This window comes from Saccostrea cucullata, unplaced genomic scaffold (genome assembly GCF_032062105.1).
Source record: "Saccostrea cucullata isolate Sc308-1 unplaced genomic scaffold, CSIRO_AGI_Scuc_v1 ctg8946, whole genome shotgun sequence".
Classification (NCBI taxonomy): Eukaryota; Metazoa; Mollusca; class Bivalvia; order Ostreida; family Ostreidae; genus Saccostrea; species Saccostrea cuccullata.
This window is the reverse complement of record NW_026925349.1, coordinates 1-26,575: the sequence shown is the minus strand read 5'-3', so window position 1 is coordinate 26,575 and position 26,575 is coordinate 1. Positions and strand designations below refer to the sequence as shown.

Genomic DNA, 26,575 nt, shown 5'->3' with positions numbered 1-26,575 from the left:
GAACTGGAGCTGCTGAAGAAGGAGAAAGAGGAGGCTCTGGCAGAGGAAGTGAAGACCACTAAAGCTGGTACGAAACATTGAAGATTGCAATTATTGATGGTTTAAATGATAAAAATGCATGTGATCCCTGAAAACTCTTTTTTTATCCTATTTCTGTAAGACTGAACTAAGAAGTTGCATAATTTTTACCCCTTCCACCTCCCAAAAAGGGAGGTAACCTCCCTTTATATTGCTTGACAGTACATGTACTATATTTCATTAAGGTGATTTTCTATTGTTGATTACCCTATTACAGCTCTGGATGCCATGAGGAAAGCCTATGAGGAAGATCTTGAGGAGGAGAAGGAGAAGTACAGGGTGGCTCTAAAGACAATGTTCACCGATGACTTTGTGGATGAAATCAGAAGTCGTCATGAGTATGCACCTCTTACTGTATAATTATATAGATTGTTTTATTTTCTTTTTAAAATAAAGCTCTACTTGCATATTCCATTGTTATGAGAAGATAATTCTTTAAGTATCAGTAATCTAAAAAAATTCTTTTTTTTCATTCAGTGGAAATGTTTTCTAATTCATGCATACATGTAACATTCTTAAACTAATTATAATATAGTGATAGTTCCTTGTTCAGAATCATAATTAATTTACATTGTTTAAACAGAAATGAAGCGACCAAGCTGCGAGAGGAGTTGGCTCAGGTTACGATGCACTACGACAGTCGCTGTGAGGACTACAAACTCCTGGAGGACAAACTGGAATCCACCAAACGAGAATACGACAGCCACATCAACCAACTTATCAAGAGGTAAATTGGGAAATCTAATAGGAACCAAAGTGATATGTTATCTCAAAGAACAGTGGTTGTTGCATTTGTGCAAATTAATCTGATATATTCTTATTAGTAAAAATGAGAGAGTAAATACATTGCAATTAAATAAATGTTCCTTGGACCAAAATAGGATTAATGATTGGATAACATGTACAAATATTCAAATGATTCTGAATGTAAATGCATGTATTTGAAATACGAGACGTTTTTGTCTTCTTCCAGTAATGAGCAGCTGAATAGTTTGGTGAATGAAGAGATAAACAAACTAAAGGACTTCATTCAGAACAGGACAATGGCCAGTGTTCCAGGCAATGCTACCATAGAGGAGGAATTGTATGATGCTCAGGTAAAGTATCTATCATACTGTAGATATTTTTAAGTACAGTCAAGCCAATCTCAATGGGACTGATTCGAGATATCCAGGGTTATATATTAAGGGGACTTAATCTTTAGTAATTTAAAGATTACTTTGACATATCACCATACTCAAGAGATTCTTGTATGAGATGACAAAGTTCAACTGTAACGAAACTTAAAAATATAAAGTCAGGAAATGGTATTTTTAAAATATGTTACCAAAAAATCTGAATAAATGGACCGATATTTGTATACTGTAAATCAGTTTTTATTCGTGAGAACTTTATTTTCGCGTAATTACGCGAGATGATATTTTCGCGGAAATTTCATTCTCGCATATAATAGAATTCCTTAAATAATATAGAGCAATGACCACAATTCGTGAAATTTTTGTCTCGCTAATAAAGAGTCAATGACTATCTCGCGAAAAAAGGGTGTCGCGAAAATTAAGTGATCTACAGTACACTGCTATGTTATATGTATAGTGTAGTTATAAAAATATCTTTATATTCAACAGATTATGGTGCGAGTGAAGGATGCCGAATTACAGAAACTCAGATCTCAAGTGAAGAACTTGGAAAACAATCTGGAAAGAACAACAGAGGTAAATTATTAAAAATTGACTTACAATAGTTCATACAAAACGTAATTTAATAGGCTGCCTGTACTTATGGATGAAAAACCTACAGTATGTAAGTGGTAAATGTGCAGATAATTTTAATTTGTTCAAATGTAAAACCCTGGAAAAGAAATAATGTTAAACATTATTGGATGTTACTAATCTTGTTTATTTATCAATACAGGAACAGAGACAGAGTATGACCCAGTATCTACAGATGTACAAGAAGTACACAGAGTTACAAAACAAAATCAAACAGGACATTTCAGCCAAAGAAAAAGAGGACTCCAAAGACAGGAACAGACAACTCCGCAGGAGTAAGCATTTATTAATGTTCTTTAAAAAAAATTTGTGTAGAAATGAATGTAGAAAACATTTTTTTCTTCAAAGTCTGTGTTTGGTGTCTGAAATAATTGTGTTGCTTTTAATTACTGTGCAGATAATTTAAGTTTAAAAGCCAGACATGGGAAAGGTATCAAATATATGCATGTAATACTTGCATCTGCATTGCATAGTATAGTGTTTTATTCGTATTGTAGAGATGATCTTTAAAAGGAAAAAAAATCCTTGCAAATTTGGAATTCCAAGTAAAACTGTCTTGATTTTTTAGCTCACCTCATTGAAGTTCTTATGTTTTTTAGCTATTTTTCAGAACTTGGTTTTAGAATTTGCATTGTTCAAACAATAACATACTGTAATACTGAGATTATAGTTGTTTAGTGTAAAGTCATATTTTGAAACTTCATTCAGAATTAAAAAATTTTTAAGGGGGGGGGGGTTTCAAGTATTTTAGAAGAAAAGAAAATTTACATTTGTAAAGAAATGCATGGTTAAAATAATTCAAAATTCCCTCCACTCCCCACACCCAATGCACTGAAAAGAAGGGTAAATATCTGTTAGAGTTTTCTTTGTAAGGTTGCTTTACATAAAATAAAACTTGTTGAAACAATGTAGGAAATCAGTGAAAAGACCTGAAATAGTATCTTTACATATATTCCTGTATTAATTTAAACTGTGATGTATTGCAGTTTTATATATTTGAATATTTTGTTTGTAACATTTTGTACCCTAAATCTATGAACTATTTCACTTGACTATCAGAACTACAAGTAAAATGTGAAATGCAAGTCTTCTTTCCTATTTTTTTTTTTTACAAAGTCTGCAAGTCAGTTTGAAATTTGTATGCATAGTGCATCTTTGAGGACTTTAAATTTATCACTTTTGTAATTTCATGTACATCTATAATGAAATACTGTAAATCACTTTTTATTCGCGAGAACTTTATTTTCGCGTAATTACGCAACACTGTATGATCGCGAAAATTTCATTCTCGCGTATAAAAGAATTCCTTAAGATTATAATAAGAAATGACCACAATTCGTGAAAATTTTGTCTCGCTAATAAAGAGTCAATTACTATCTCACGAAAAAAAGGTGTCGAGAAAATTAAGTGATCTACAGTATATGTGAAAATTTGTTGGCCATAGAGGTTTATTGTAAAGTTTTAATTTTCAAGAGATTGGAATTATATTTTATTACATATAATTTTTACTTGAAGGTGTTTTCAAGTATGTAATTGATACGGATTAATTGAATTTTCAATTACCCAATCTTGTTATGAGGTTAGTTGAAAAGTTGCATTTTGATTTATTTTTTTCTATTTTTGCAGCACCGTCCTTTCATCATCGAGCCCGCAGTCCAAGTCCAACTCAGCAAAATGCATCAAAGAAAGATGAGCACCAAAGCCGTGACTCACACAAACGCAGATGTCACCTTGATGTTAAAGGTATGAAATGAAACAGAATGTTAATTTTTGTAACAAAATTTGGTTTGCACAACACTTATTTTCAAACATTTCTCAGATTTTGTATATGGGTAGTAAGGTCATACTCAATGATGGTGCCTAAGCAGCCTTTGTATACAAAACAGAGAATACGTGTCCCTGTTTTCTAATCCAAAATTAAAGGCCAGTTAATTGAAATATACTTAATTGTAAGTGTTAGATTAATTTAGGAGGTAATGATACAAAGAGAGACAAAAGTTTTATTGTCTTGTTTTTTCTTTCAGACTTGAAAAGGTCCAAAAGTAGTCCCTCCCTACCATTTGTCTTTGATGGTCGCCTTCCCATGGGGCAAGGCAAACACAGAGATTCTACTGGGGATCTAAGTACTCCAAAGCAAAAACCAAGGCTTCCAATGTTTAACACAACAAACCGATATAAAATAAACCTAGTATTTACCGGATCGCTCATCAATTTATCAAATGAATATTCATGTTTATTTGGATTTTAACCATATTTGGAGTATCTGCTTTGTATGTTCATTTCCCAGTTCATCTTTTTTTCTCTATAAAAGAAAACTGCTGGTCAGTTATATTTTTCTTTATAAACCTGACGGATTTGTGACTACGCATTTACAACAACAACAAAAAACCTATCTCTGTAAACTGCTGACATTTTTTAAAAGGATTTTATTTATGTTCTTGCCATGTACATTTCATTTGTTGTACAATTTGTGATACCATGAAAGTGCACATTGTAAAGAGGGGACTTTTTTATATAATTCCAAACCATAAAGTGCCACCTTTATTTATTGAAGTACAGTTAAAGGTTGTGAGTTTTAGTTACCTTTTTGTTAATGATTTTTTAAAAATTCATATCAACAGACCTTGTGATGCTTTTATATACTTCTGTGATGTTGAGAAAACAGTTTTATGTAAATGTTAGATAACAGAAGTCAATTACATTAGGATTTTATATTGGGTTGTAGTGACATTTGCTAAGCAGATGGCCAGTGCTTTGATAATCACTTTTTTTTTTACTTCTATTTTTGTGAATAAACTTCATATATTTATATACATGTATAATGATAGATCTATTGTTACTTTTGTTCTTTTTGATGCCTGGAAGAATTCTTGTTGAGAAAACAAGGTATAGTGTCAAATCCCTGTTTAAACTGGGGCTGCTTTCATTTTATTGCTATAAACTTCTACCTTTTCTAATTTATATGTATTTCTGGGTTTTTTTTTGTGGTTAATCTTTATTTAGATCAGATCAAACAAAGATACGAAAGATATAAGGAAACAACTACAGTTACAATAGGTTTAAAGATACATGTACATTTACAGGAAATATTAATATATATATACATAGAAGTATAATATTGTACAGTATGCATAACACCAGAATAAATTATATCAATTTAATTGTTGTTCTTTTTTATAACCAATAAACAAAGGACTGTAGTCCAATGACTACATGTACTACTGTGGCCCATACTCTATGTATAATTGACAAATCTGTCATTATCTATCGGGCATATTTCAGTCGGAGATGCAAGTATCCTACAAGAAGACAGTATATAATGACTTAATTAATATATATAAGTGAATTTGAATCGGGAATAATTTACCACAGCATGAATTCTTCATAATTCTATATGATTCAATCTGATCGACAGCTGTTTAAGATACCGTATGAGTGGAAATTTTAGGGAGACGCAAATTTAGCGATTTCTCCTCAAAACTGGACCAGGTATTTTTTTTAGCATGAAGTAATTTTAGCAATTTTAAAATACTCATTAAAGAAGCTAGTACAAATAAGAAGCGATTTATTTTTAGCGATAATCAATTTTAGCGATCTCAACAGCATCGCTAATAATTAATGCCAAAATTAAATCCTCGCTAAGATTTCTACTTATACGGTATTATCTTTGACACTTCTAGTGCATAATTATATTGTGAAGAGCTGTTTAAAACAGCTGGGCTATAAATGGAATGACTATTGTAAATATGTAAAAATCAGTGTAGTAGTATATATATTACGGTCGAATCTCGTTTTCTCAAACTCTGGGACCGAGGAAAACTTCGAGATATAATTGTGTCCCAAACAGGGTAAAATATTTAAGTGGTTGTATATATATGGGACTTTCAATCCATGACATTTGAGATATCGGTGTTAGAGATACCGAAGTTCAACTGTATACTGTAATTAGAATTTTGAATTGTCAATATAGTACCAGGGACCTATTAGTATATAGGTCCCTGATGGTACCAGGCTGCATATTTGAATATAGCTTAATTAATCTATTGGGGGGAAAATGCAAAACAAGCACAAAAAATATCAGAAAGAGCAAGGAGATAAGTTTTCAATAACTGCTGTAGTAATTATACCCCACGCAACTAGTTGCGGGAGGTATAATGTTTTTGACTGGTCCGTCAGTCAGTCAGTCAGTCAGTCCGTCAGTCAGTCAGTCCTCTTTTTTTTGTCAGCGCAACTCCTCATAAACCGCTGCACAGAATTTCGTCAAACTTTGCAGGTATTTAGGACACAATGTGTAGATGTGCATATTACCAGGAAATTCCGATTCCATTATTTTTCCAGGAATTTCCGCACTTTTAACTTAGGCATTTGGCCATACCTTGAATATAGAGATGAACAGTTTGTCAGCGCAACTCCTCATAAACCACTGCACAGAATTTCGTCAAACTTTGCAGGTATTTAGGACACCATGTGTAGATGTGCATATTACCAGGAAATTCCGATTCCATTATTTTTTCCGGGAATTTCCGCACTTTTAACTTAGGCATTTGGCCATACCTTGAATATAGAGATGAACAGTTTGTCAGCGCAACTCCTCATAAACCGCTGCACAGAATTTCGTCAAACTTTGCAGGTATTTAGGTCACCATGTGTAGATGTGCATATTACCAGGAAATTCCGATTTCTTTATTTTTTCCGGGAATTTCTTACTTTTAACTTAGGCATTTGGCCATACCTTGAATATAGAGATGAACAGTTTGTCAGCGCAACTCCTCATAAACCACTGCACAGAATTTCGTCCAACTTTGCAGGTATTTAGGACACCATGTGTAGATGTGCATATTACCAGGAAATTCCGATTCCATAATTTTTTCCGGGAATTTCAGCACTTTTAACTTAGGCATTTGGCCATACCTTGAATATAGAGATGAACAGTTTGTCAGCGCAACTCCTCATAAACCGCTGCACAGAATTTCGTCAAACTTTGCAGGTATTTAGGACACCATGTGTAGATGTGCATATTACCAGGAAATTCCAATTCCTTTATTTTTTCCGGGAATTTCCGCACTTTTAACTTAGGCATTTGACTTACCTTGAATATAGAGATGAACAGTTTGTCAGCGCAACTCCTCATAAACCGCTGCACAGAATTTCGTCAAACTTTGCAGGTATTTAGGACACCATGTGTAGATGTGCATATTACAAGGAAATTCCAATTCCTTAATTTTTTCCGGGAATTTCAGCACTTTTAACTTAGGCATTTGGCCATACCTTGAATATAGAGATGAACAGTTTGTCAGCGCAACTCCTCATAAACCGCTGCACAGAATTTCGTCAAACTTTGCAGGTATTTAGGACACCATGTGTAGATGTGCATATTACCAGAAAATTCCGATTCCATTATTTTTTCCGGGAATTTCCGCACTTTTAACTTAGGCATTTGGCCATACCTTGAATATAGAGATGAACAGTTTGTCAGCGCAACTCCTCATAAACTGCTGCACAGAATTTCGTCAAACTTTGCAGGTATTTAGGACGCAATGTGTAGATGTGCATATTACCAGGAAATTCCGATTCCTTCATTTTTCCGGGAATTTCCACTTTTCAACTTAGATTTTTTTGCCATATTTTGAATACAGAGATGAACAGTTTGTTAGCAACACTCCTCTTAAACTGTTGTACATAGTTTCGTCAACCTATGCTGATCATTAGGACATATTCCATTATATTATCCCAAAGAGTTTTGCCTATTATTCAAGAAAATTCCCCCCCCCCCTCCCCCCACTTCAAATTAATGTGTGGATTTGTATATTGTCGAGAAATTTTGATTCCATAATTTATCTAGAAACTTCATTCCACATTTAAATGTCCTCATATGCAAGACATTTTGATGTGAAGATTTTTTGCAATTATTGCCCTTTGTGATCTATACTATGTATTTAAAGTGCACTGTGCTTTTCATTAAATGTGTTTCACCGTCAAGTTATGGGGGAGCGTGGGGTATGTGAGCTAGCTCACTTTTTCTTTCATTTTTCATAATCTATGTGACTCTTACAAGAACTCAATCTCAAAATAGATTTTTTTCTTGTTAAAACCGGATCAGAGATTGGTTTGGTTCGGATACTAGTTACTCGCTCTCTAGCAAAGGAGGTGAAAAATAACTTCATTTCCGGGGAAAAAGCAACGATCTTTAACGCGAATAAAACCATGGTGTTTTATTTTACAAGTACCGGTAAGTCTGATATTTGAAAATATATCAAAATTTGTAGTTGGTAAGTCTCGAAAAATTGGGGATAAGAGGATTAGTATATACTCTCTTACATACCCTAGTAAACTGTATCCCAGATGTTGAAATTAAACACATGGTTACGCAGAGACTACAGCACAAGATACTAGATGTCAGACGGCGAAACTGTGAGATCAAGCACAGTTTTCTTTGTCCAGGCCTGTGAAACACGAGGGTGGGGTTGGGGACTGGACTTTCCCTCTTTTTCTGAGTATTATAGGTCTATTTTGCTATACATGTAGTAAACCACTAAACATTCCTTTTAGATGCCGGTTGGTCCCTAATTTCAGCGAGTTTTTGGACATATCGAGGTCTCTTCTGAATCTCAGGGCAGTGTCACACAAAGTGATTATGGAAATCTTGCATGTAGTTCGACCGCTAGATAGAACATTCTATCGTTAAAATGATGTTGTCCTACGGACCCGGTTTAACGATAGAATTCGTTCCATGTATTCGTAATGTAGCAAAAGAAACATGGGCAATAACTCGTACTCACTATAACGCAGTGCATTTACCAATCTAGAGAGTTCCGAATGTAAACATGGCAGGTAAATTTGAAGCGAGAGAAAAACGTTCAGAAAATTAATTGGATTTTCGTCTTTAGATGGATTATTTTCTGGGATAAAAGGCACAAGCAATCTCAAAAAGGTTTGTTTTGATTAATTTGGTAGTTATTTCCAGTGAAAATCCTTTTATATTCTTCAAAATCGTTTCGGAGCGGATCTGCTCCGATTTGCTATATTGCTAGTATATGGGACGTATTCTAACTGTGGTGAGGGCTTGTACCGAGACACAGTTAGATCATTCTAACTATTCGACCGCTTGTTCTGATCACAGGCCTCTGAGTCTGAATTTCTATTAGATAGAACGTTCTATCATTAAAATGATATTGTCGTACGGACCCGGTTTAATGATAGAATTCGTTCCGTGTATTCGTAATGTAGCAAAAGAAACATGGGCGATAATTCGTACACATATGACTCAGTGTATTTACTAGGAACAATCTAGAGAGTTCCGAATGTAAACATGCATGGCAGGTAAATTTGAAGCGAGAAAAAAATGTTGAGAAAATTAATTGGATTTTCGTCTTTAGATGGATTATTTTCTGGTGTAAAAGGCATAAGCAATCTCAAAAAGGTTTGTTTTGATTAATTTGGTAGTTATTTCCAGTGCAAATCCTTTTATATTCTTCAAGATCGTTTCGGAGCGGATCCGCTCTGATTTGCTACATCGCAAGTATATGGGACGTATTCTAACTGTGGTGAGGGCTTGTACCTAGACACAGTTAGATCATTCTAACTAAATTTCTATCAATAAGCCATTATATGATTAATCAGAATTATATGTATACCCCCTCTATATATATATCAACACACCAGTTATGCAACAACTTTTTACCCTACTCGCCGATTCGGAGTCAAATTTTGGGGGGAAACGAAAGTGACTAACCTTTAGCATGCAGAACTGTGCCCAAAATGATTTTCCTTAAATTCCATCGCTTCAAAAGTTTCAAATGCATCAAAATATAGACGCGATCAACCATTATTTTCTGCTTTTCAAAATTCTCTACCCCTGGCCACCACCATATAACTGCTTATTGATAGAAATTCAGAGGCCTGTGTTTTGGTCAATACTGGTTGAAATGAATTTCCTGCCTGCTTCAACTAATCAGAGATAATTATATGTTTTAACTCTGGTCATTTACTTTAAAGTTATACATGTTATATTTTATCATATTTTCATTACAGTTGTATCCCCAGCATACACCATATATATGGGGGAAGATAAGCATGAGAGTAAGTAGATTAAAGTAAAATCAAGATTTATGTATACCGTATCTTATAGATGAAATTCAAAGCTGTATTGATTGAACAGGTTTATAATATGGAGACATTTCAGCATCGTTTGTGGGGTCCTATGTTTGTGGATTCTGCAACCCTTTAATTTACATCCTCACAAACATTATTACACGTATTTTATCATTGTAGTGATTCATTGAATTTACCATATAATTGAGTTACCCAGGAAATTATGTATGGTAATCACAAATCTTCAAAATTTTGCTTGCCCATGAGCATTGCCCACATTATTTAAAATGTTTCCACAGTATTCCTTTTGTATGCACCTTATGCTTTGTTGTGCAGAAATAGTAATATCATACACTAGGTAAAATAATTCGATTTGTAGAATTTATAGAGATACTCTATCAAAATGAAAGACTCAACATCTGAGTTTTTCTTTCTAGATGAAGAACTCATAAGATGGGGTTTTCCTGAAGACGTATGGTAATTTTCCATAGATTTATTAAACTGATTTTTATTATTTAATTTTCTTAATTTGAGTAGTTTATTTTACTACCTCTGTTTTTCAGTTCTTTAAAATCCAGCTATGGTGTATGTTTTAACTTAAAATTTGTTTGACCATTGCAGGTTCCATGTTGATAAAGTTTCCTCAGCTCATGTGTATCTAAGGTTACATCCAGTAAGTCAACCTGAAATATCCAAAGATTCTTAATGAAGAAAATGGGACATGCACTTTAGATCTTGTTGTCAGATGATCTAAGTTTTTTATCAACCAAAATTAGATGTTTTTTTAATATGTATCTCTCTTTTCCTATCATATGAAAAATACATGTAATATTTAATAGGTGTAAATTTTGAAAATGGCCAGGATAACAACCTCTGAAAAACTTAATCAAGCTTTTGGTCTAGGCAAACTTAAAATATATCTGACAGTGTACAAGTGAACAACAATAACAAATTTGAAGATTGCACATGTGTAAATTTATGTCCATTAACATTGAATTAAAAATGCACAAAGTAACTTGAAAATGATACATGTAGATGGTAAGTGGTGAATAAATCCACAATTCTTTCTGTATTTCAGAATGAAACATTAGATGATGTTCCACAGTCTGTGGTAGATGACTGCGCACAACTTGTAAAGGCAAACAGTATCTCAGGTGAAAATTTTGATCTCAATTCTGTGAGAAAATTTTTAATACATGTAATAGTGTGTACAACTGGTCTAAAGTTTACTATATTTCAATTTGAAGTTACATCTTATTTAATAAATTTATGTTCATTTTACTATGCAATGATGTTTCAATTCTAATTAGTTATTATGAATTTAATTAAATATTATATCGTTGCAATATCCTTTACAGATGTAATTGTTATGTTTACACACAAGATGATGTTGTCAGAAATCAGACTTTTTTGTATTATACAGGTAACAAAATGAATAACATAGATGTTGTATATACGATGTGGGCAAATCTCAAGAAAACTAATGGTATGGATGTTGGACAGGTGGGATTCTTCAAGGATAAGGAGGTAAAGTCAAGTTAACTTAATATTTTCTGAAATAAAATGTAATTGATTATACAGAACCCAGTGTAGATTTAAATAGTTAAAATCATGAACCTCGGGGGAAGGGTGAGGCCACAATATGTGATCAAAGTTTTACATACTAGAAATATACAGGAAAAATCTCAAGAACATCACAGCTAAAAGTTGTCACAATTATATCTTTTGGACTGATAAAAATCTGTCTGGACTGACATACTTCACAGGGCAGTCAGTCTGAATGACTGACAGCGGAAAAAAAAGATTTCAAGAACTCTGTGCTTTCTTCTATAATAGAAATTCCCGTGTCTATTTTTGAAATGCTGATAAATTTTGTTAAAACATCACCAATAAAATATTCTTTTCATAGAATATTTATTTGATGAAACATTTTTTCTCACAGGTCAGAAAAGTTAAAGTAGAAAAAAGAATAAATGAGATCGTCAACAGGTTAAACAAGACAAAAACAGAAGATCATCCAGACTTCCGTAAGCTGAGGGAAGACAGAGATCGAGAAGAGAGGGAAGATCAGAAAAAGAAGATGGCAGATCAGAGGAAGAGGGAAAAAGAGGCAGAGGAACAGAAAAGAAAAGATGCTGAAACAAGGTTGATTAATCTAAAAAAAAAATTTGAGGTTGGAGGGTGGAATTAGATTAAACATACAGTCAAACTATGTTATCTCGAACCTGATGGGGCTCAGAGAAAACTTCGAGATATCTGAGGATTTGAGATGTCGAGGGTTAAATACTTAAAGAATGACTTCCACTTCACTTAGACATATCCATGGTATTCAAGATACTGGAGTTCAAGATACCAAAGTTTAACTGTATTTAACACTAGAATGATGCATTAGAGAAAAAGGGTCTTGAATACTTTTAACGTCTTCATTATTTTTCTTAAAATTTAATGCACTATTTCATTTTGGTTACCCTTATTAACAGTTCCTTGAACCCTTTTCATTGGTCTGAAATTGCCATGCATGGAGCGAAATTTTTATATTGATGTGAAGAAAAAATCACTCTGAGCTAGATCAGGAGAGGGGGCATGAGAAAGAACAAAGACTGATAGGCTTATTATTATGAACAACTTTGTACCATCATAAAGGAGCAACACTCCTTTTCTCTTTTTCCCTCAATGAATGTTTTATTTTACAATGGATTCCTGCAATAGACCACTAGACTTGTGTAATAATCACAAGTGATATTTTCACTTGGGGCAATTCTACCTAAACAATCTCAATTTAAAGTGACCCTGCTCTATAAAATTCTTTTAAAAAGTTCCTGGTCAGGCTCATTGCTGAGATGATACATTCTCCTGTTAATGCTTGATTCATCCAACTTGCTGTCAATATTTTGTTATCTGTATACATGTAGTAGAATTGTAAAAATCTATAAACAAATCCATTTCAGATGATATTTGTTTTATCAAACCATCAAAGGTTTAAGGTTTCTAAATAATTATTTAATGATAGCATCTACATTCAGTATGATTGTTATTTTCTTCATTTCAGATCATATGCCAATTTAATGCGACCAGAAAATATGACATCAAATCAAGTAAGTGAAGCGAAAGAAATCAAACATAAGTTTTAAAGGACAAGTGCACTTTTATATACTCAGAAATTCAATCTTTGTGCTTGCATTTGAAATACATGTTATTCAATAAAGATTCAATAAAGATTAAAAATAGACAAACTCAAATAGGTTTGATACAGTTTTTCAGGATTTGGGGTATAAACATGTATAGGCAAAAAACCAAAAAGCGTTTAAAATCATTTTGGTAAAGTTTTATATGATTTTAAATTAAAAGTATCCAAAAGAGTTTAAAAATTATTTTAAGAAACAAATAAACAGAAAAAAGGTTGGTGATATTTCCAGAATAAATGGCTCTAAAAAAAATCCATTTCTATTGCTAAAGGGCACTTGTCATATTTTGTATTTAAATTTGAAAAATATTTGTATTGATTATTGGTCAAATATTGAAGTATCATACTGGGGTTACTAAGTAGATTAATTTGATTTTGTATCTGATTAACAAATGAATAAAAAATCATATCAAATTTTACCAAGTATAACCATACTTTTCATCTTGTTATGAAATCAGCATTAATGTTCACAATTCTTTTATTTTAGGACAATGGCAATGACTCCGATGATTTTATGTGAACTGAGAGTTGACAAACCAAATGTCTTTCAGCATCAGCTACAGACAAACAACATCCAACAATGATTCCTCTATCAGAAAGAAAGAAGACCCAACCTCATTACAAGGAATTAATGGAAATTGTCTAGTTTTTCACTTTTTGAAGCTCAATTTGCAATGTTTTAAAAACCATTTCAACTATATATTTATATATGAACCAGTAAATACTTTGTGCCATCATAGAAAATAATTTTTTTTTGTACATTGACCCACATTTTTCTAGGTGGGAAGGCAGGTTGTTATTTTTTAAATTATCACTGATAAAATATCATAAAAATCACAAACTTTGAAAATTTATTGATGTTTTAATTACACACCAGACTGGTATCTGTAGGAAAATTTGATTTATTGTTATAAAAATTTTCAACCTAAAAATTAGTCTGACAAATGAATGATATATTTTCTTAACTTTAAAAAAAAAACAATAAAGATGGTACATGTTTGTATTTTACTATGAAATTAAATAAATTAAATGATCAAAATAAAAAAAAAAGATCATATAGGGGCAGGTTGGAGAGTATCAAAAAATCAACTGTTTTTCTGTCCTTTGTGTACATTTTTGTATAGATGCGATACGATTCTCCAAATTTCTATATCAATGTTTTGAATTGTTAAACATGAAAGTTATTGCATAATAACTATTTATATAAAATGTACTAGTAAATTATCAGATCTATAAGTACAATGAGTATAAACTACACTGGAGATATATGTGATATTTTATGTGTTTGTACTTCAAAACACATGCGTTGATAATTAAATTATGTTCTCAGATTATGACAAAGTGAGAATGTATTACAGAAAGTAACATTTTATTGCTTTGTTCAATAAACGAATTTAAAAAAAATGTTATTCAATTATTCATTCTATAATTTAAAAAGTCACATCCATTTTCATCCTTGGCATTCAATTGTATAGTATTTTTGGCTTGCTTGTCAAAAGAACAGAGACATTTTAAAGCACCATGGGTTAAATTTTATTTCAATAAAAATAAAGGCCGAGAGATGTCTCTGGATCTTAAAGTATGTCAACCCTAAAGTAGGTCACTGTGACCTATACTTTCAAAATCATCCTTTTCAAAGCATTTAAAAAGGTCAGTAATGAGTATTTCGGATACTGAGAGATATGGAATCATCAAACTTGTAATCTTGAATCTTTGACTTTGGAGTATACTTATAAAAAGGTGGGACAGTGACCTACTTTTTGAAATAGGCAGATATTCGTTTTAAAATTGTTTCAGATACATATTTTTGACATATTGTGCAGCATGAGATCATCATACCTTGTCAGTTGTTGCATCCTAAGGCATCAAAGTATTAAAACTTATGTAGGTCACAGTGACCCATTTTTGAAATATATGTATCATGGCCATATTTTTTTTTATTCACATACCAACTGGCTTAGAATCGTTAATTTTATTATATGATAGATCTTGAGTCCCCAGAGTATTTCAAATCGAAAAGGTCACCATGACCTACATTTGGAATTCATTTCAGATACAAAAATGGCTAAAAATGAGAAAGATTTGTTATTTGATGCTTCTTTGTTGCTTTGAGTGTGTCAACTAAGGGTAGGTTACTATGACTTACTTTTGGAATTGCATGGGCATATTTAAATATTTCGGATTTTAATTGGCTTAGAAATATCAAATTATGACAGGTGATGCATCTTAAGTTTAAGGAATGTTTCAGCCAAAACATAGGTCTCTATGGCCTACTTTTGGGATTTCATGGGTACACTTATATAAATAATTTTTCCCAATTCTAATTGGATTAGAATCATCAAATTTTGTTAGTTGATGCAACTTGAGTTTAAGGGAGGTGTCAACCAAAACATAGGACTCTGTAACCTAATTCTGGAATGTCATAGGTATATTTAAATATTTTAGGTTTAGTTATCATTTATGGATATTGAGTCTCTTAATTAATTTATTTCTTTACGTTTTTACTTCGGTATTCTCCGTGAAACTTCGTATCTAACGAAACTGTTTTTTCATGCACGAGCGATTTAGCGCTCGCAGGTTGTTTTGTGTCTTTGGCTTTCCCTGCCCTCCCAGCCCTTGCATTGTTTATCTTGTAAAATTTATGAGTTTGATTTGTATGTTTTGAATAAAAATGCGATTTGTAACGAACGCAACAATCCTACAGTATATTCTTTTTCTTTGTTTTTCAATAAATTAGTCAAGAAAATATTTATTTGCGGAGGAGTGAAACGAGGGAGAAAATAAAGTGAGTCAACTTAAAGCAGGCCAATCTGCCAAAACCAAAAAGTAGGTCACCATGACCTACTTTGGAAATATCAAGGCTTCTTTCAGATTTTGTAATAATGCTTATTGGCTTAGAATCGTTTAACTTTGTCAGTCAATGCATTTAAGGTCCTAAGAATGTGTCAAATGAAAAGTAGGTCACTGTGACCTACTTTTGGAACTTTATCGGTAGATTTATTATTTCAGATACCAACTGGCTTAGAATCATCAAACTTTGTCAGGCACATTATTGGTCCTTGGAGTGTATTAACTAAAATCTAAAACAGATACATGATTAGTTGGTAGGGCACCTGACTTGAGATTCTGGGGGTTGGGATTTGACTTTCAGTCTGAATCAATGCATTTTTCTCGTAGCCTATTACATATGTACCATGTCATACAATGGGTGGGACATATGAAGAGTATGGCTTAGTGTCTTTGGGGCCTTATATCAGCTGTATTAATTTCAGTTAAGATCGGTTTCAGTTATTTTCCTGACCAGGTACTAGTTTTCGGTGTGTGGCAACTACATCTTTAGGGTCAATTTATATATTTGCACATCATGCAGTTTCTTTCGGATGGATGAATGCGGTGGCCAAGTGTGCTCAATCGTTAGAAACCATGTAGCTCATGGTAATGAGCACCATCCTCACAACGTCAAGGTTTTGTGATTTTGAAGTTCCGATAGATTTTGTAAATAGATAATCTGTCCTCGAAAATCTTGAAAATAAATAATCTGTCCTCGAAAATCTTGAAAATAAATAAGCTGTTCTCCTATGTTATATGGACGAGAAAATAAATAATCTAACCAGTGGCACCCCCCCCCCGACACACACACACACACACACACACGAATTTAGAGTTTTGGACTTTGACATTTCCTTCTTCCCCTTTCATTAGATTTATTAGATTTGTTCAAAATACAGAAGAAGAAGAAGAAAATAAATAGTATGTCCTTGATCTTTTTCAAAACAAATAATCTGTCCTTCGCCAACATGAAAATAATTATTTTAATAATCTGACTCGGAAAAATTTGCCAGCCCCCTTAGAATCAAGGGGTCGTGCCCGAACAAATTATTTTTTTATATATATATATAAATGGTTCAATTGTATAAGCCTCTACTCTACATTGTCTTTTAAAGAATTAGACTGATAAATATAGGAAAATGCATTCATTCCTTAATTCATCTTTTCTGCTCCTCAGGGAATGGGTGCCTCTCTCAGAATTTTGGAATATAATCATGCATGGCACTTGGGTTGCAAGGGGTTCTTAAATTTCGTGTTTGGAGCTCTATTTTGTATGGTTAATTAATTTTTAGGATCATACCTCTAGAGAAAATATTCCCTTACTATTGATTATTCACCTGCATGCAATGATAAAAAAGAAATGCTTTCTTCAAAATTATCAAATTCCTATTCGATCCTTGGTCAATGAAAATTTCGTGTTTTGGTGCGGCTCTTTTGGATTATACCGTATACCCCCCCCCCCCCCCCTTGCGTGTTGCTCTATACATTAAATACAATTGTTACTACACCATTAATTTTTTCGATCCCTGCAGGTCATCTTACTTTAATTATTGCCTTTGACATGATACCTTCGTTTCATGTATTAGTTTATTTTGTACACTACCATGAAACCTGTATTACACTCAGGTGAATGTCGAGGTCCTTGGGCCTTTTGTATTTTAGGGAGGTTCGATGCTGAGCCTTTGAGCGGGTTTTGGTTTGGACCTTTATTTTCAAAATTCTGCATCATGCTTAAGTTCCAAGAATAAATCTGGATTATGCGATGCAAATTAAACTATAACCAATCAGTGAAAACGATTCAAATAGGATTAAGCCGGGTACTTTATTTTGTGGCGGAGTGTATTTTAGTAGAGAATGATAAATTTTTCCCTTTTGAAATATACTAGTATACAGTATTGTTAAGTTTATATAGATTCCATCCTGGTTGCACACGGAGCTGTGTTTTTTTGCAGTAAAATATTTTATGCTGGTTCTGAAATATCTATTTAATCATTTTATATGGATTCTTTCATTGACAAATATGTAAATATATTCTGAATTTCAAGGAAGAAAACAATTTTAGCAATTAACATAGACCCCCACTTAAGGTTTTTATATTCTGAATATATAAGATAACTTTGACATCATATCTGCTTGAAGTGCAGAGAGATCAAATAATTGATAATTTGAAACTTTATCTTAGTCCTATTAAAAAAAAGAAGAAGACTATATAATAGTTTACTTTAACATTGGAGAGAATTTTCTTGAAACGCGTTATTAAATTTTTTGATAAAGACCCAAATTTTTAAGTGTAAAAATGTCATATTAAATATATTATACTGTAGCGCCAAAAGAAGCATATCAATTGATCCTCTTTTTTGTTGTTTGTTTTTTTTTGTTTTGTTTTTGGTGTTTTTTTTTCTTTTTTTTTGTTTTTAGTATAGAAACTAAAAATATACTTGTCAGACCACGAAGTTTTTAAAAGACTTTAAACATCACTGAGGATCCAACTGTCATCAAGATTAAACACTGATTATAAATAAATGAATAAAATTTGTATTCCAAAGGATACGGCAAAAAAGTAGTTTTTTTTTTCCACGTTTGTGAAATTGATGCATTTGACACCCCCCCCCCCCCCCCCCCAAAAAAAAAGAAAATGTTGAAAAAAATGTTTTCATTTTTTAATATTTTTTACCAAAGACATTAGCCTGTTATGCTACAGTAATTTAAAAAAAATTATGTGAAGAAATTCTGATATGCTCTGAATTACCACCCTCGCTCCTTTGAGTCCACCAACTATTAGGTACACATTAACAGTAAAATATGCATAGAAGCATGGCGTTTGACCCATAACCTTGTCTTGTGACATACTTTAAAAATATTCATTTTCCATGCATTCCTCGTGTATATTCTTCTGTTATTTTCAAATATGTGCACTTATCTCCATATATTCACATCAATTTGATTAAATAAAATACGTGATATATAATTTTAAAACCACTTTATTTATAATACACCTATTCAGTACTGTATTTCTTTTGATGCCTTTATCAGCCTAAATATATTTTACCGGAAATATGGCGTTCTGTAATATAGTGCAAAAGGAAATTTAATTTGTTAAATCGGGTTACCCGATATCAAGAGAAGTTGATAATTCGATAAATAAAATATCATAATTTAAGCACAGAAAAGTTAAAACCATATAATAATTTTCCTTTTTAAAAAATATAATACATCCGGTTTTGAACGTTTGAATATTTTATTTTTGCCTTGATAATAGCGGGGAGACTGGCAACTTTGCCCTACAATTCAAATTTGTAATTCATTGTGTTGCGATGTAACCCACCAATACGTAAAAGGTGAATTTTTTTACATCAAAAGTAGTATTTGTAAATCAATGATCTCTTCAAAATTTTTTTTGCAATAAATAATTAAGACATTTATGGCGTGTTCCACATCTGATGATTTTATAGCCCCTTGATTGCTCTGATCATAACTCGTATTGTTTCAGCGTTTTTTTAAGCTTGATAACCGTTCATTATCTTGATTTTGCATATAATATGTACCGATATTTGAGTTAAAATATCCCATCATTGATTATTAGAATGATGTATTTAGCAAACTCTCTTTTCCGAGTTAAATGCTCTTAATGTATCCTTTTAAATAAACTAACGTACATTGTAATTGAGATCAACATAAACTTTGATATTTAAAGTCTTAAAAAGAAAAAATCGTTTTCTTACCCCCACCCCCATTCATTTGAATCCCATGTTAAAAATAAAGCTTTCTTTAGAATTTGCAGGACACCCACATCATGTTTTAGATGCTGATGATTGACCTCTGCTAGAATCTTTAATGGTTCTAGGAACCAAATTTATCTAGAATGAAAAAAAACATAGTTTTCACTCCTCTTGGTCCCAAGGGGTTTCAGATCCCAATATCTTATATCATTGATTCTAAAGATAACAATCATTTATATTTAAAAAGTTAATTTATCTACTTTCAAAATGAATGAGACGTTTAGCGAAACGGGTTTTTCTGCAGAAAATAAATATATTTATCATTGAAGCTATTATTATTTTTTTTTTTGCTTTTCTTGATTTTAATGTGTTATTATTTTTTTAAATTGCCACTTTATTTACAAAATGGAGAATATTTAAAGATTTTGATGCTATGACTACTTAGCAAAATTAATTAATTTGAACAGAGGAATTTCAAAAACACTTTGGAAACTAAAAAAAAAAAATATTTAAAAAGTTTTTTCAAAGAAAAGTTTTCAGACTTTTTTGTGGGCAGATTATGGAAAAATATATGTTGACAAACCTTAGATTAAAAATACCTTGACACTATTTACATATAGGTAACAGCAGTATTATTGCATGCCAGGGGTTTTATGCTGTAACTCTTTCTAGTTCTGTTTGGAATATGTTGACCTTTTGTTAATAACTAGTAAAATATTAAATTTTGGAAATTTTAAACTACTGTTTTTGTGAAATGTTTGTGATAAAGATTTTACAAAGTAAAAAAGCTAACACAGGTATAACATCATGTATTTACAATGCAGCATTTCAGTTTCAGATAAGAAAATTAAAAACAGATAATCTTAAAAAAAACAGGAGTTATAATTTAACTTCTGTGTCTCAAAAACTGATATATCTCTCATGCCCATTTACAATGAATATGTCACTTTCATTTGGAAGTCTGTGTATTCTTGAAGTATTTTACAGTACCTTTTACATTTCAAATCCTCAGAAATCAGAGATTGTTCCATGGTCCCGTCAAGTTAGAGATAATGGGGCTTGACAATTTGATTTTTCTTTTTCAACTGTGTAAAAATTGTTATTTGACTACCTTTGGTGTGACCAATGGGACAAGTGCAGTTGTAATTATCATGTTAATGACTGGGAACCATCACAGAATTAACAAACACTTTGATAAATTTGTTCCTGATTCAAACCAAGAATCTGCATTGGAGAGAATGTGAAAATATTTTTAAAAATTTTGTTTAAACTCTGTAAACACTAAATATTCATGATGACTGTGGTACTGCTAAGTCGTCCAATTTTAAATTTTATACTTTTGAATGAATCTAGGGAGAAATTATGAACAGGATCAATATTTCATTACAGTTTCCTAAATGATCTGATGGCTACACAAACCTTCGTCACAGATTTGCAGGCAATGAACCCAACTGTTGTTCAAGTACAGGTAAGTTCATAATTTGTTGTGATAATGAGAAATAAATTGTTAATTTTTTGAGACTGAATTTTGATATTTTTAGTACCTATTTTATAAATATTTACAGTGTTAATTTGAACTATGTAGAAAACAAACATGCTGTATGTGTATTGTCACTGTTGTATACATTAACCTTTTATAATTATTTATTTGTTTATTTAGCAGGGTAATAATCAGCAATTTATTTGATAATTTAGCAGGGTTCTTCAAAGTCACCATCTACATCTCAATCACAGAATGGACAGACCCAAAAGACGACTATCATACAGCCTTCCCAGACACATTCTGGCCAACAATTCATTGTTACAAGTAAGTAAAAGCATGCCTGGCATGTCTACTGAACAGCAAAATAGTAATCTACTTGTAAAATTAAAAACTGCAGATAAATTTTGTGGTTAAATAAAGATTGAAAACTTGTCAGAAAAGACCAGTTTATTACTATATAGAGAATTGTTGAGGATGTATGTAGTTGTTTGTGACTAATGTAATACAAATCTTACTTCAGTTCCGGATCAGCTGGGAGATCAGGCACAGGGTGGAGACACCGTGACCATCCAACAAGGAGGACAAGCGGTTTACCCCACACATGTACAGTACGTAGATGGCTCAGATCCCGGTATCTACGCAAATGGTCAAATGTACGATATATAGAAATAGATGTGCCTCAGTCTGCTGTGGACTTCACACTGGTTTGAGTGGCAGTAATGCTTGGTTGTCATGCACAAACATTCTGAATATTGTACTGGCTTTGCAATGTTCCTCTCCAAGAAAAAGGAATTTGTTTCCTAAAATTTACATTAGGTGTTTTAGTGTTCTTTTGTAAAGCTGGAGTTTTCTTTCAAGGGATTCATTAAGAGGATTTAATTATCTATATACAGGGACATTGCTCTGCATGCACTCCTCTTTGAACAGCCACTATGGGTGTATCTCGGAGAATACCACTTATAAATGTGTATCTGTTGTCACACATTGGCACTCACTTACCCCCCTTGAAACTGTACTATTGTCAGAATATGTTTGGTGTAATCTATGATATTGTTTTTATTTTCAAAGCAGAGTACATCCTAGATATAATGGCCATTGGTAAACTTTATCTTCACAAACTTCGTTGTTCAAATTCTTTCGTTATACCTTTTAAGGACAGAAATCCTTATATCATTTAGTGTTGCTTTATAGTGTTTTTACACTTTTTACAATTTTTTAAAATTACATTGGTGCCATTCTGACTACTGTAAACCAACTATCCCTCACTTTTGTCTGAATTTTGTTTGTGATGACAGGAAAATTGAAAAAAAATTATACTGTATTTTATAAACAAAGCCCGCTTTGGATAATGCTTCAATGAGAAACAAAAAAAAAATTATGAGAGATAGTTGGTTTACAGTAAATATTCTAATGTAAACTAATACAAATGATTTTGAAGTGAATATTGAGTTAATTTTTTGTTTGAAATAATTAACAGTTTAAAAAGAGAGATTGAACACAGTGAAATGGATGTCTGCAATACTTACTCTCAAACTTGGTCTTAATCTTCATTATGAATATTTCAACACCTTGAACTGACTTTGTGAGCAGTTACGTTTAACTATTGTGTTTTGTTTTAAAGGCAAGGTACTTACCAGAATGAGTATGGGCAGACCATGTATACACCAGTATCCAGTGCATACTACCAAAATACAGCACTCAGGTAGGTGAAGAATTCATGTTACAATCTATATTTATGCAGTGATGTATCAAATAAATCTTGCTTCTACTTCTGTTGAAAGACAAACATACCAAACAAGGGTTTGTCTTGATTTCTACAAATATATTGGTTGCATTATGGTAAAAACACAAATGTACTTTATAGTTAGGGACTGTACAGACAGTTCAGGGACAGATTTTGCAGCACCAGGGAGGAACTTACCTGATCCAGGGAGGTACGATGGACGGGGAGGGCACTCCCCTCACCCACACCACCCGAGCCTCACCTGCTACGGTTAGTGTACCTTTTATTGCTTTATTAAGAAAATAATTTGGCGTAATATTCTCAAACTTAACCCACTGAATATATCACTGAATTGTGCATATGCATCGTAAAGTGGAAAAAAGCCATATTACATGAAAACTTGATCTTATCTTCATTTCTTGGTTTACAAAAATGTGCTGCAATTATTGACAAAGACCTTGATATTTTAGGTTCAGTGGTTGATAGACAACTATGAGACTGCTGAAGGAGTGAGTCTACCCAGAAGTACCCTGTATAACCACTATCTGAGACATTGCCAAGAACAGAACCTAGATCCAATGAATCCAGCTTCCTTTGGAAAACTCATCAGATCAGTCTTTTTGGGGTTAAGGACAAGACGCTTGGGTACTAGGTAAGATCAGCAATCCATTCTAAATGTTACTTGATCTTGCATACTTATTTGAATTTAAACATTTGTACTTCATATTCATGTTAAATGTTTTTGTAAATAAAGATGATAACCATTTCAGGGGGAACTCAAAGTACCATTATTATGGAATCAGGATAAAGGCCAACTCGCCTTTAAATCAGTTCACTGACAATGAAACAATGGCAATCAGGCAACAGCCTCTTTATCATGGTAAAGGGTAAGTTGACAACTCACCAACTGTATATATAGATTTAATTTATTGCCATTAGAAGGAAAATACAGTAAAATCAACAATGTATTGAAAATAAGATAATGATAAGAAATTTTTGATTTTACTCTATTTTTTGCACAAACTTTCATGCCCCTATTGTACATATGTATATTAGATAAAGTTTTAAAATTCAGCAAAGGCTTCTGCCAGGTCAAACTTGAAGGAAGAAATATGGTCATTGTCTGTATCAGTATTACAAATACATCTAGGTAAAAATAAGCAGTTTTTTTTTCACGTTTTGTTAACAGTAAAGGCGAGGTAGATGGCTCAGACAGCAATCATGGTTCACATGGAGCACACGATCCTGCTAAGGCCCAACAAGAACAACACCAACAATTTCTGGAGATGCCTCGGCAGCTCTTCCTAACTTTGGTGATATTGTACATCCTGCCCGCCCTCCCTGAAGGAATTACAATCGAGCATGTCAGATCATTTGAGAAAATGTACAGAGAGCATGCAGAAGCTATTGTTGATGTAGTAGTCAATTTACAGTTCTCTCTCATCGAGGCTTTATGGCAGGGATTCTGGAGAAATCAACCTCCTGATCAGTTAACGTAAGTATATATATTAAATATCCCTTCGTTTAGGGAGAACAATGGAAGTTCTTAATTGAAGTTTCCTTGTCTTTTAAGTAGGTAATAAACTTTTTGACACAAAAGTAACTTCCCTGTTCACAAATATATAGAATTGAGGAAGTTTTTACATGAGCATTGACAGAATGATGTTCTTTGCAGAGCTGACAATGATTATGAGAAGCGGTTACCCAAGGAGAAGTTGTATTTGGTTAGTTCATATGAACCCCTACAGCAGTGGGTCAGGAGAGCAGATTACACATTTTATCAAGCACTGGTGGAAGTTCTGATACCTGACGTTCTACGACCTATTCCTAGTAAGCTTATATTTGAGACTGTTATGCTAAAGTAATTTATCAGATGAAGATCCTTGAACAGTTTTGAAAAATGTTAAAGTGAACTATTGAAAAACTTTTATGTAATCATATAATTTTTCCCCCTAGGTTCACTTACACAAGCCATAAGAAATTTTGCCAAAAGTTTAGAAAACTGGTTAAAAAGTGCCATGACAGGTGTCCCAGAGGAAATGGTGAAGACAAAGGTAATAGAAAAATGAACATATGAATAAAATATCAGAGATGGTGAAAGTTTGAATAAAAATCTGTAAAATATAGAAAAAGAAAAAGTCATTTCCATTTTAAAAGTGGAGAAGTATAATATAGAAATAATCTAGATACTGATAATAATTGAGGAGTTATTCCCCTTTAAATACCTCTGTACTGTTAAACTTTGTAGGTGAGTGCTGTCAGTGCCTTTGCTCAGACTCTGCGTCGGTACACCTCACTCAACCATTTAGCTCAGGCAGCAAGGGCAGTTCTACAGAACACCTCCCAGATCAATCAGATGTTAACTGATCTCAACAGAGTGGACTTCGCAAATGTCCAAGTGAGTACAAAATCATGATTTAAAAAGCATTTATAAATATATCTGTATTTTATTTAGAATAACAGGTTCAGCTCCTAGCATAATTCCAAATGAAAAACAAAGATAAAAAAGAATAAAATTGTAAATATTTTCATCTGTATAGATGATTATCACTGCTCAGTTCATAAGGAAAAAAAGGTACCCTGACAAAGCCCAAAAAAAGTCAAATTTCACGAAAAAGAAAGAATGCTTTGGTTGGCAAGATTTTTTTAGACTTGAAATTTGTGGAAATAGATAGCCTTATTAAATGAAAATGAGATTTTTAAAAAAAAGGAAACGTTTTAAATTTTTTATGGAAATAAAAAGTTCATTAGCAAGTATCCCAGTGTGAGTTGAGATTTTTCCATTTTGATAGGAACAAGCGTCGTGGGTGTGTCAGTGTGATGACGCTGTGGTGCAGCAGTTACAGGACGACTTTAAGAAGACCCTGGAGCTCCAGAACTCTCTGGAACAGTGGGCCGTCTGGCTGGAGGGGGTCGTAAACCAGGTCCTCAAGCCTCACGAGGGGAGCGAAAACTTCCCTAAGGCAGCCAGGCAGTTCTTACTCAAATGGTCATTTTACAGGTAAATACAATTTATATCAGAGTCACCTGAAGTAACTTGTTTAAAACAGTGCACAAAATAGTGACTGAAGATGACTCAATTATTTAACCTTGAAAAATAATCTTACAGCTCAATGGTGATAAGGGATTTGACCCTGATAAGTGCAGCAAGTTTTGGTTCATTTCACCTGATCCGCCTGTTGTATGACGAGTACATGTTCTACCTGGTGGAGCACAAGGTGGCGGCCGCTACAGGAGAGACCCCCATAGCTGTCATGGGAGAGGTCAGACAGGTATCTTATGTATTTAATGCTATCTGCATGTTGTGTTGTCAATTGTTAAACACTAAAAACTATAGTATATAAAAAAGGGCACATTCTTCTTCTTCTAAAATCTTCTAATAAAAGATCTTAGGATAATAACATGAAGTTCAGAATAAGCACTTAGAATTGATTTTCTTTGGATTGTTTTATGATCTTTAATAAATTTGAAACTGTTTTTTTTTTCACAGTTCATTGATATAAGCAGTGCTGTTCTGATGAGCAATCTTGAAGCAGAAACGAAGCCCATAGTATTCAGTAAAGCTGCAACAAGTGCCACCACGACTCAAACCTTGCTGAACAAAGGGGAGACAGGACAGTCTAACGCCACCACACTGATGGTCCTGTCTAATTCTGGTACAACAGGAAACCCCAGTGTTAATGGTAACGTTATTGTGAC

The 26,575-nt window shown here is 32.9% G+C and overlaps 1 protein-coding gene and 1 pseudogene across 1 annotated transcript; both read left to right on the top strand.

The window, feature by feature from the left end:
* The first annotated feature begins 6 nt into the window (after positions 1 to 6).
* LOC134268656 (TRIO and F-actin-binding protein-like) lies at positions 7 to 5,008 on the top strand. The gene is made up of 9 exons (XM_062750907.1): positions 7 to 67; positions 296 to 416; positions 662 to 805; positions 1,052 to 1,175; positions 1,704 to 1,790; positions 1,990 to 2,122; positions 2,245 to 2,277; positions 3,474 to 3,590; positions 3,872 to 5,008. Exons 2-9 carry the CDS (start codon positions 307 to 309, stop codon positions 4,093 to 4,095), a joined length of 972 nt encoding a protein of 323 aa, XP_062606891.1. The 5' UTR covers positions 7 to 67; positions 296 to 306; the 3' UTR covers positions 4,096 to 5,008.
* Positions 5,009 to 7,994: 2,986 nt separating this feature from the next.
* Positions 7,995 to 26,570, top strand: LOC134268658 (DNA-binding protein RFX2-like; annotated as a pseudogene).
* The last annotated feature ends 5 nt before the right edge of the window (positions 26,571 to 26,575 follow it).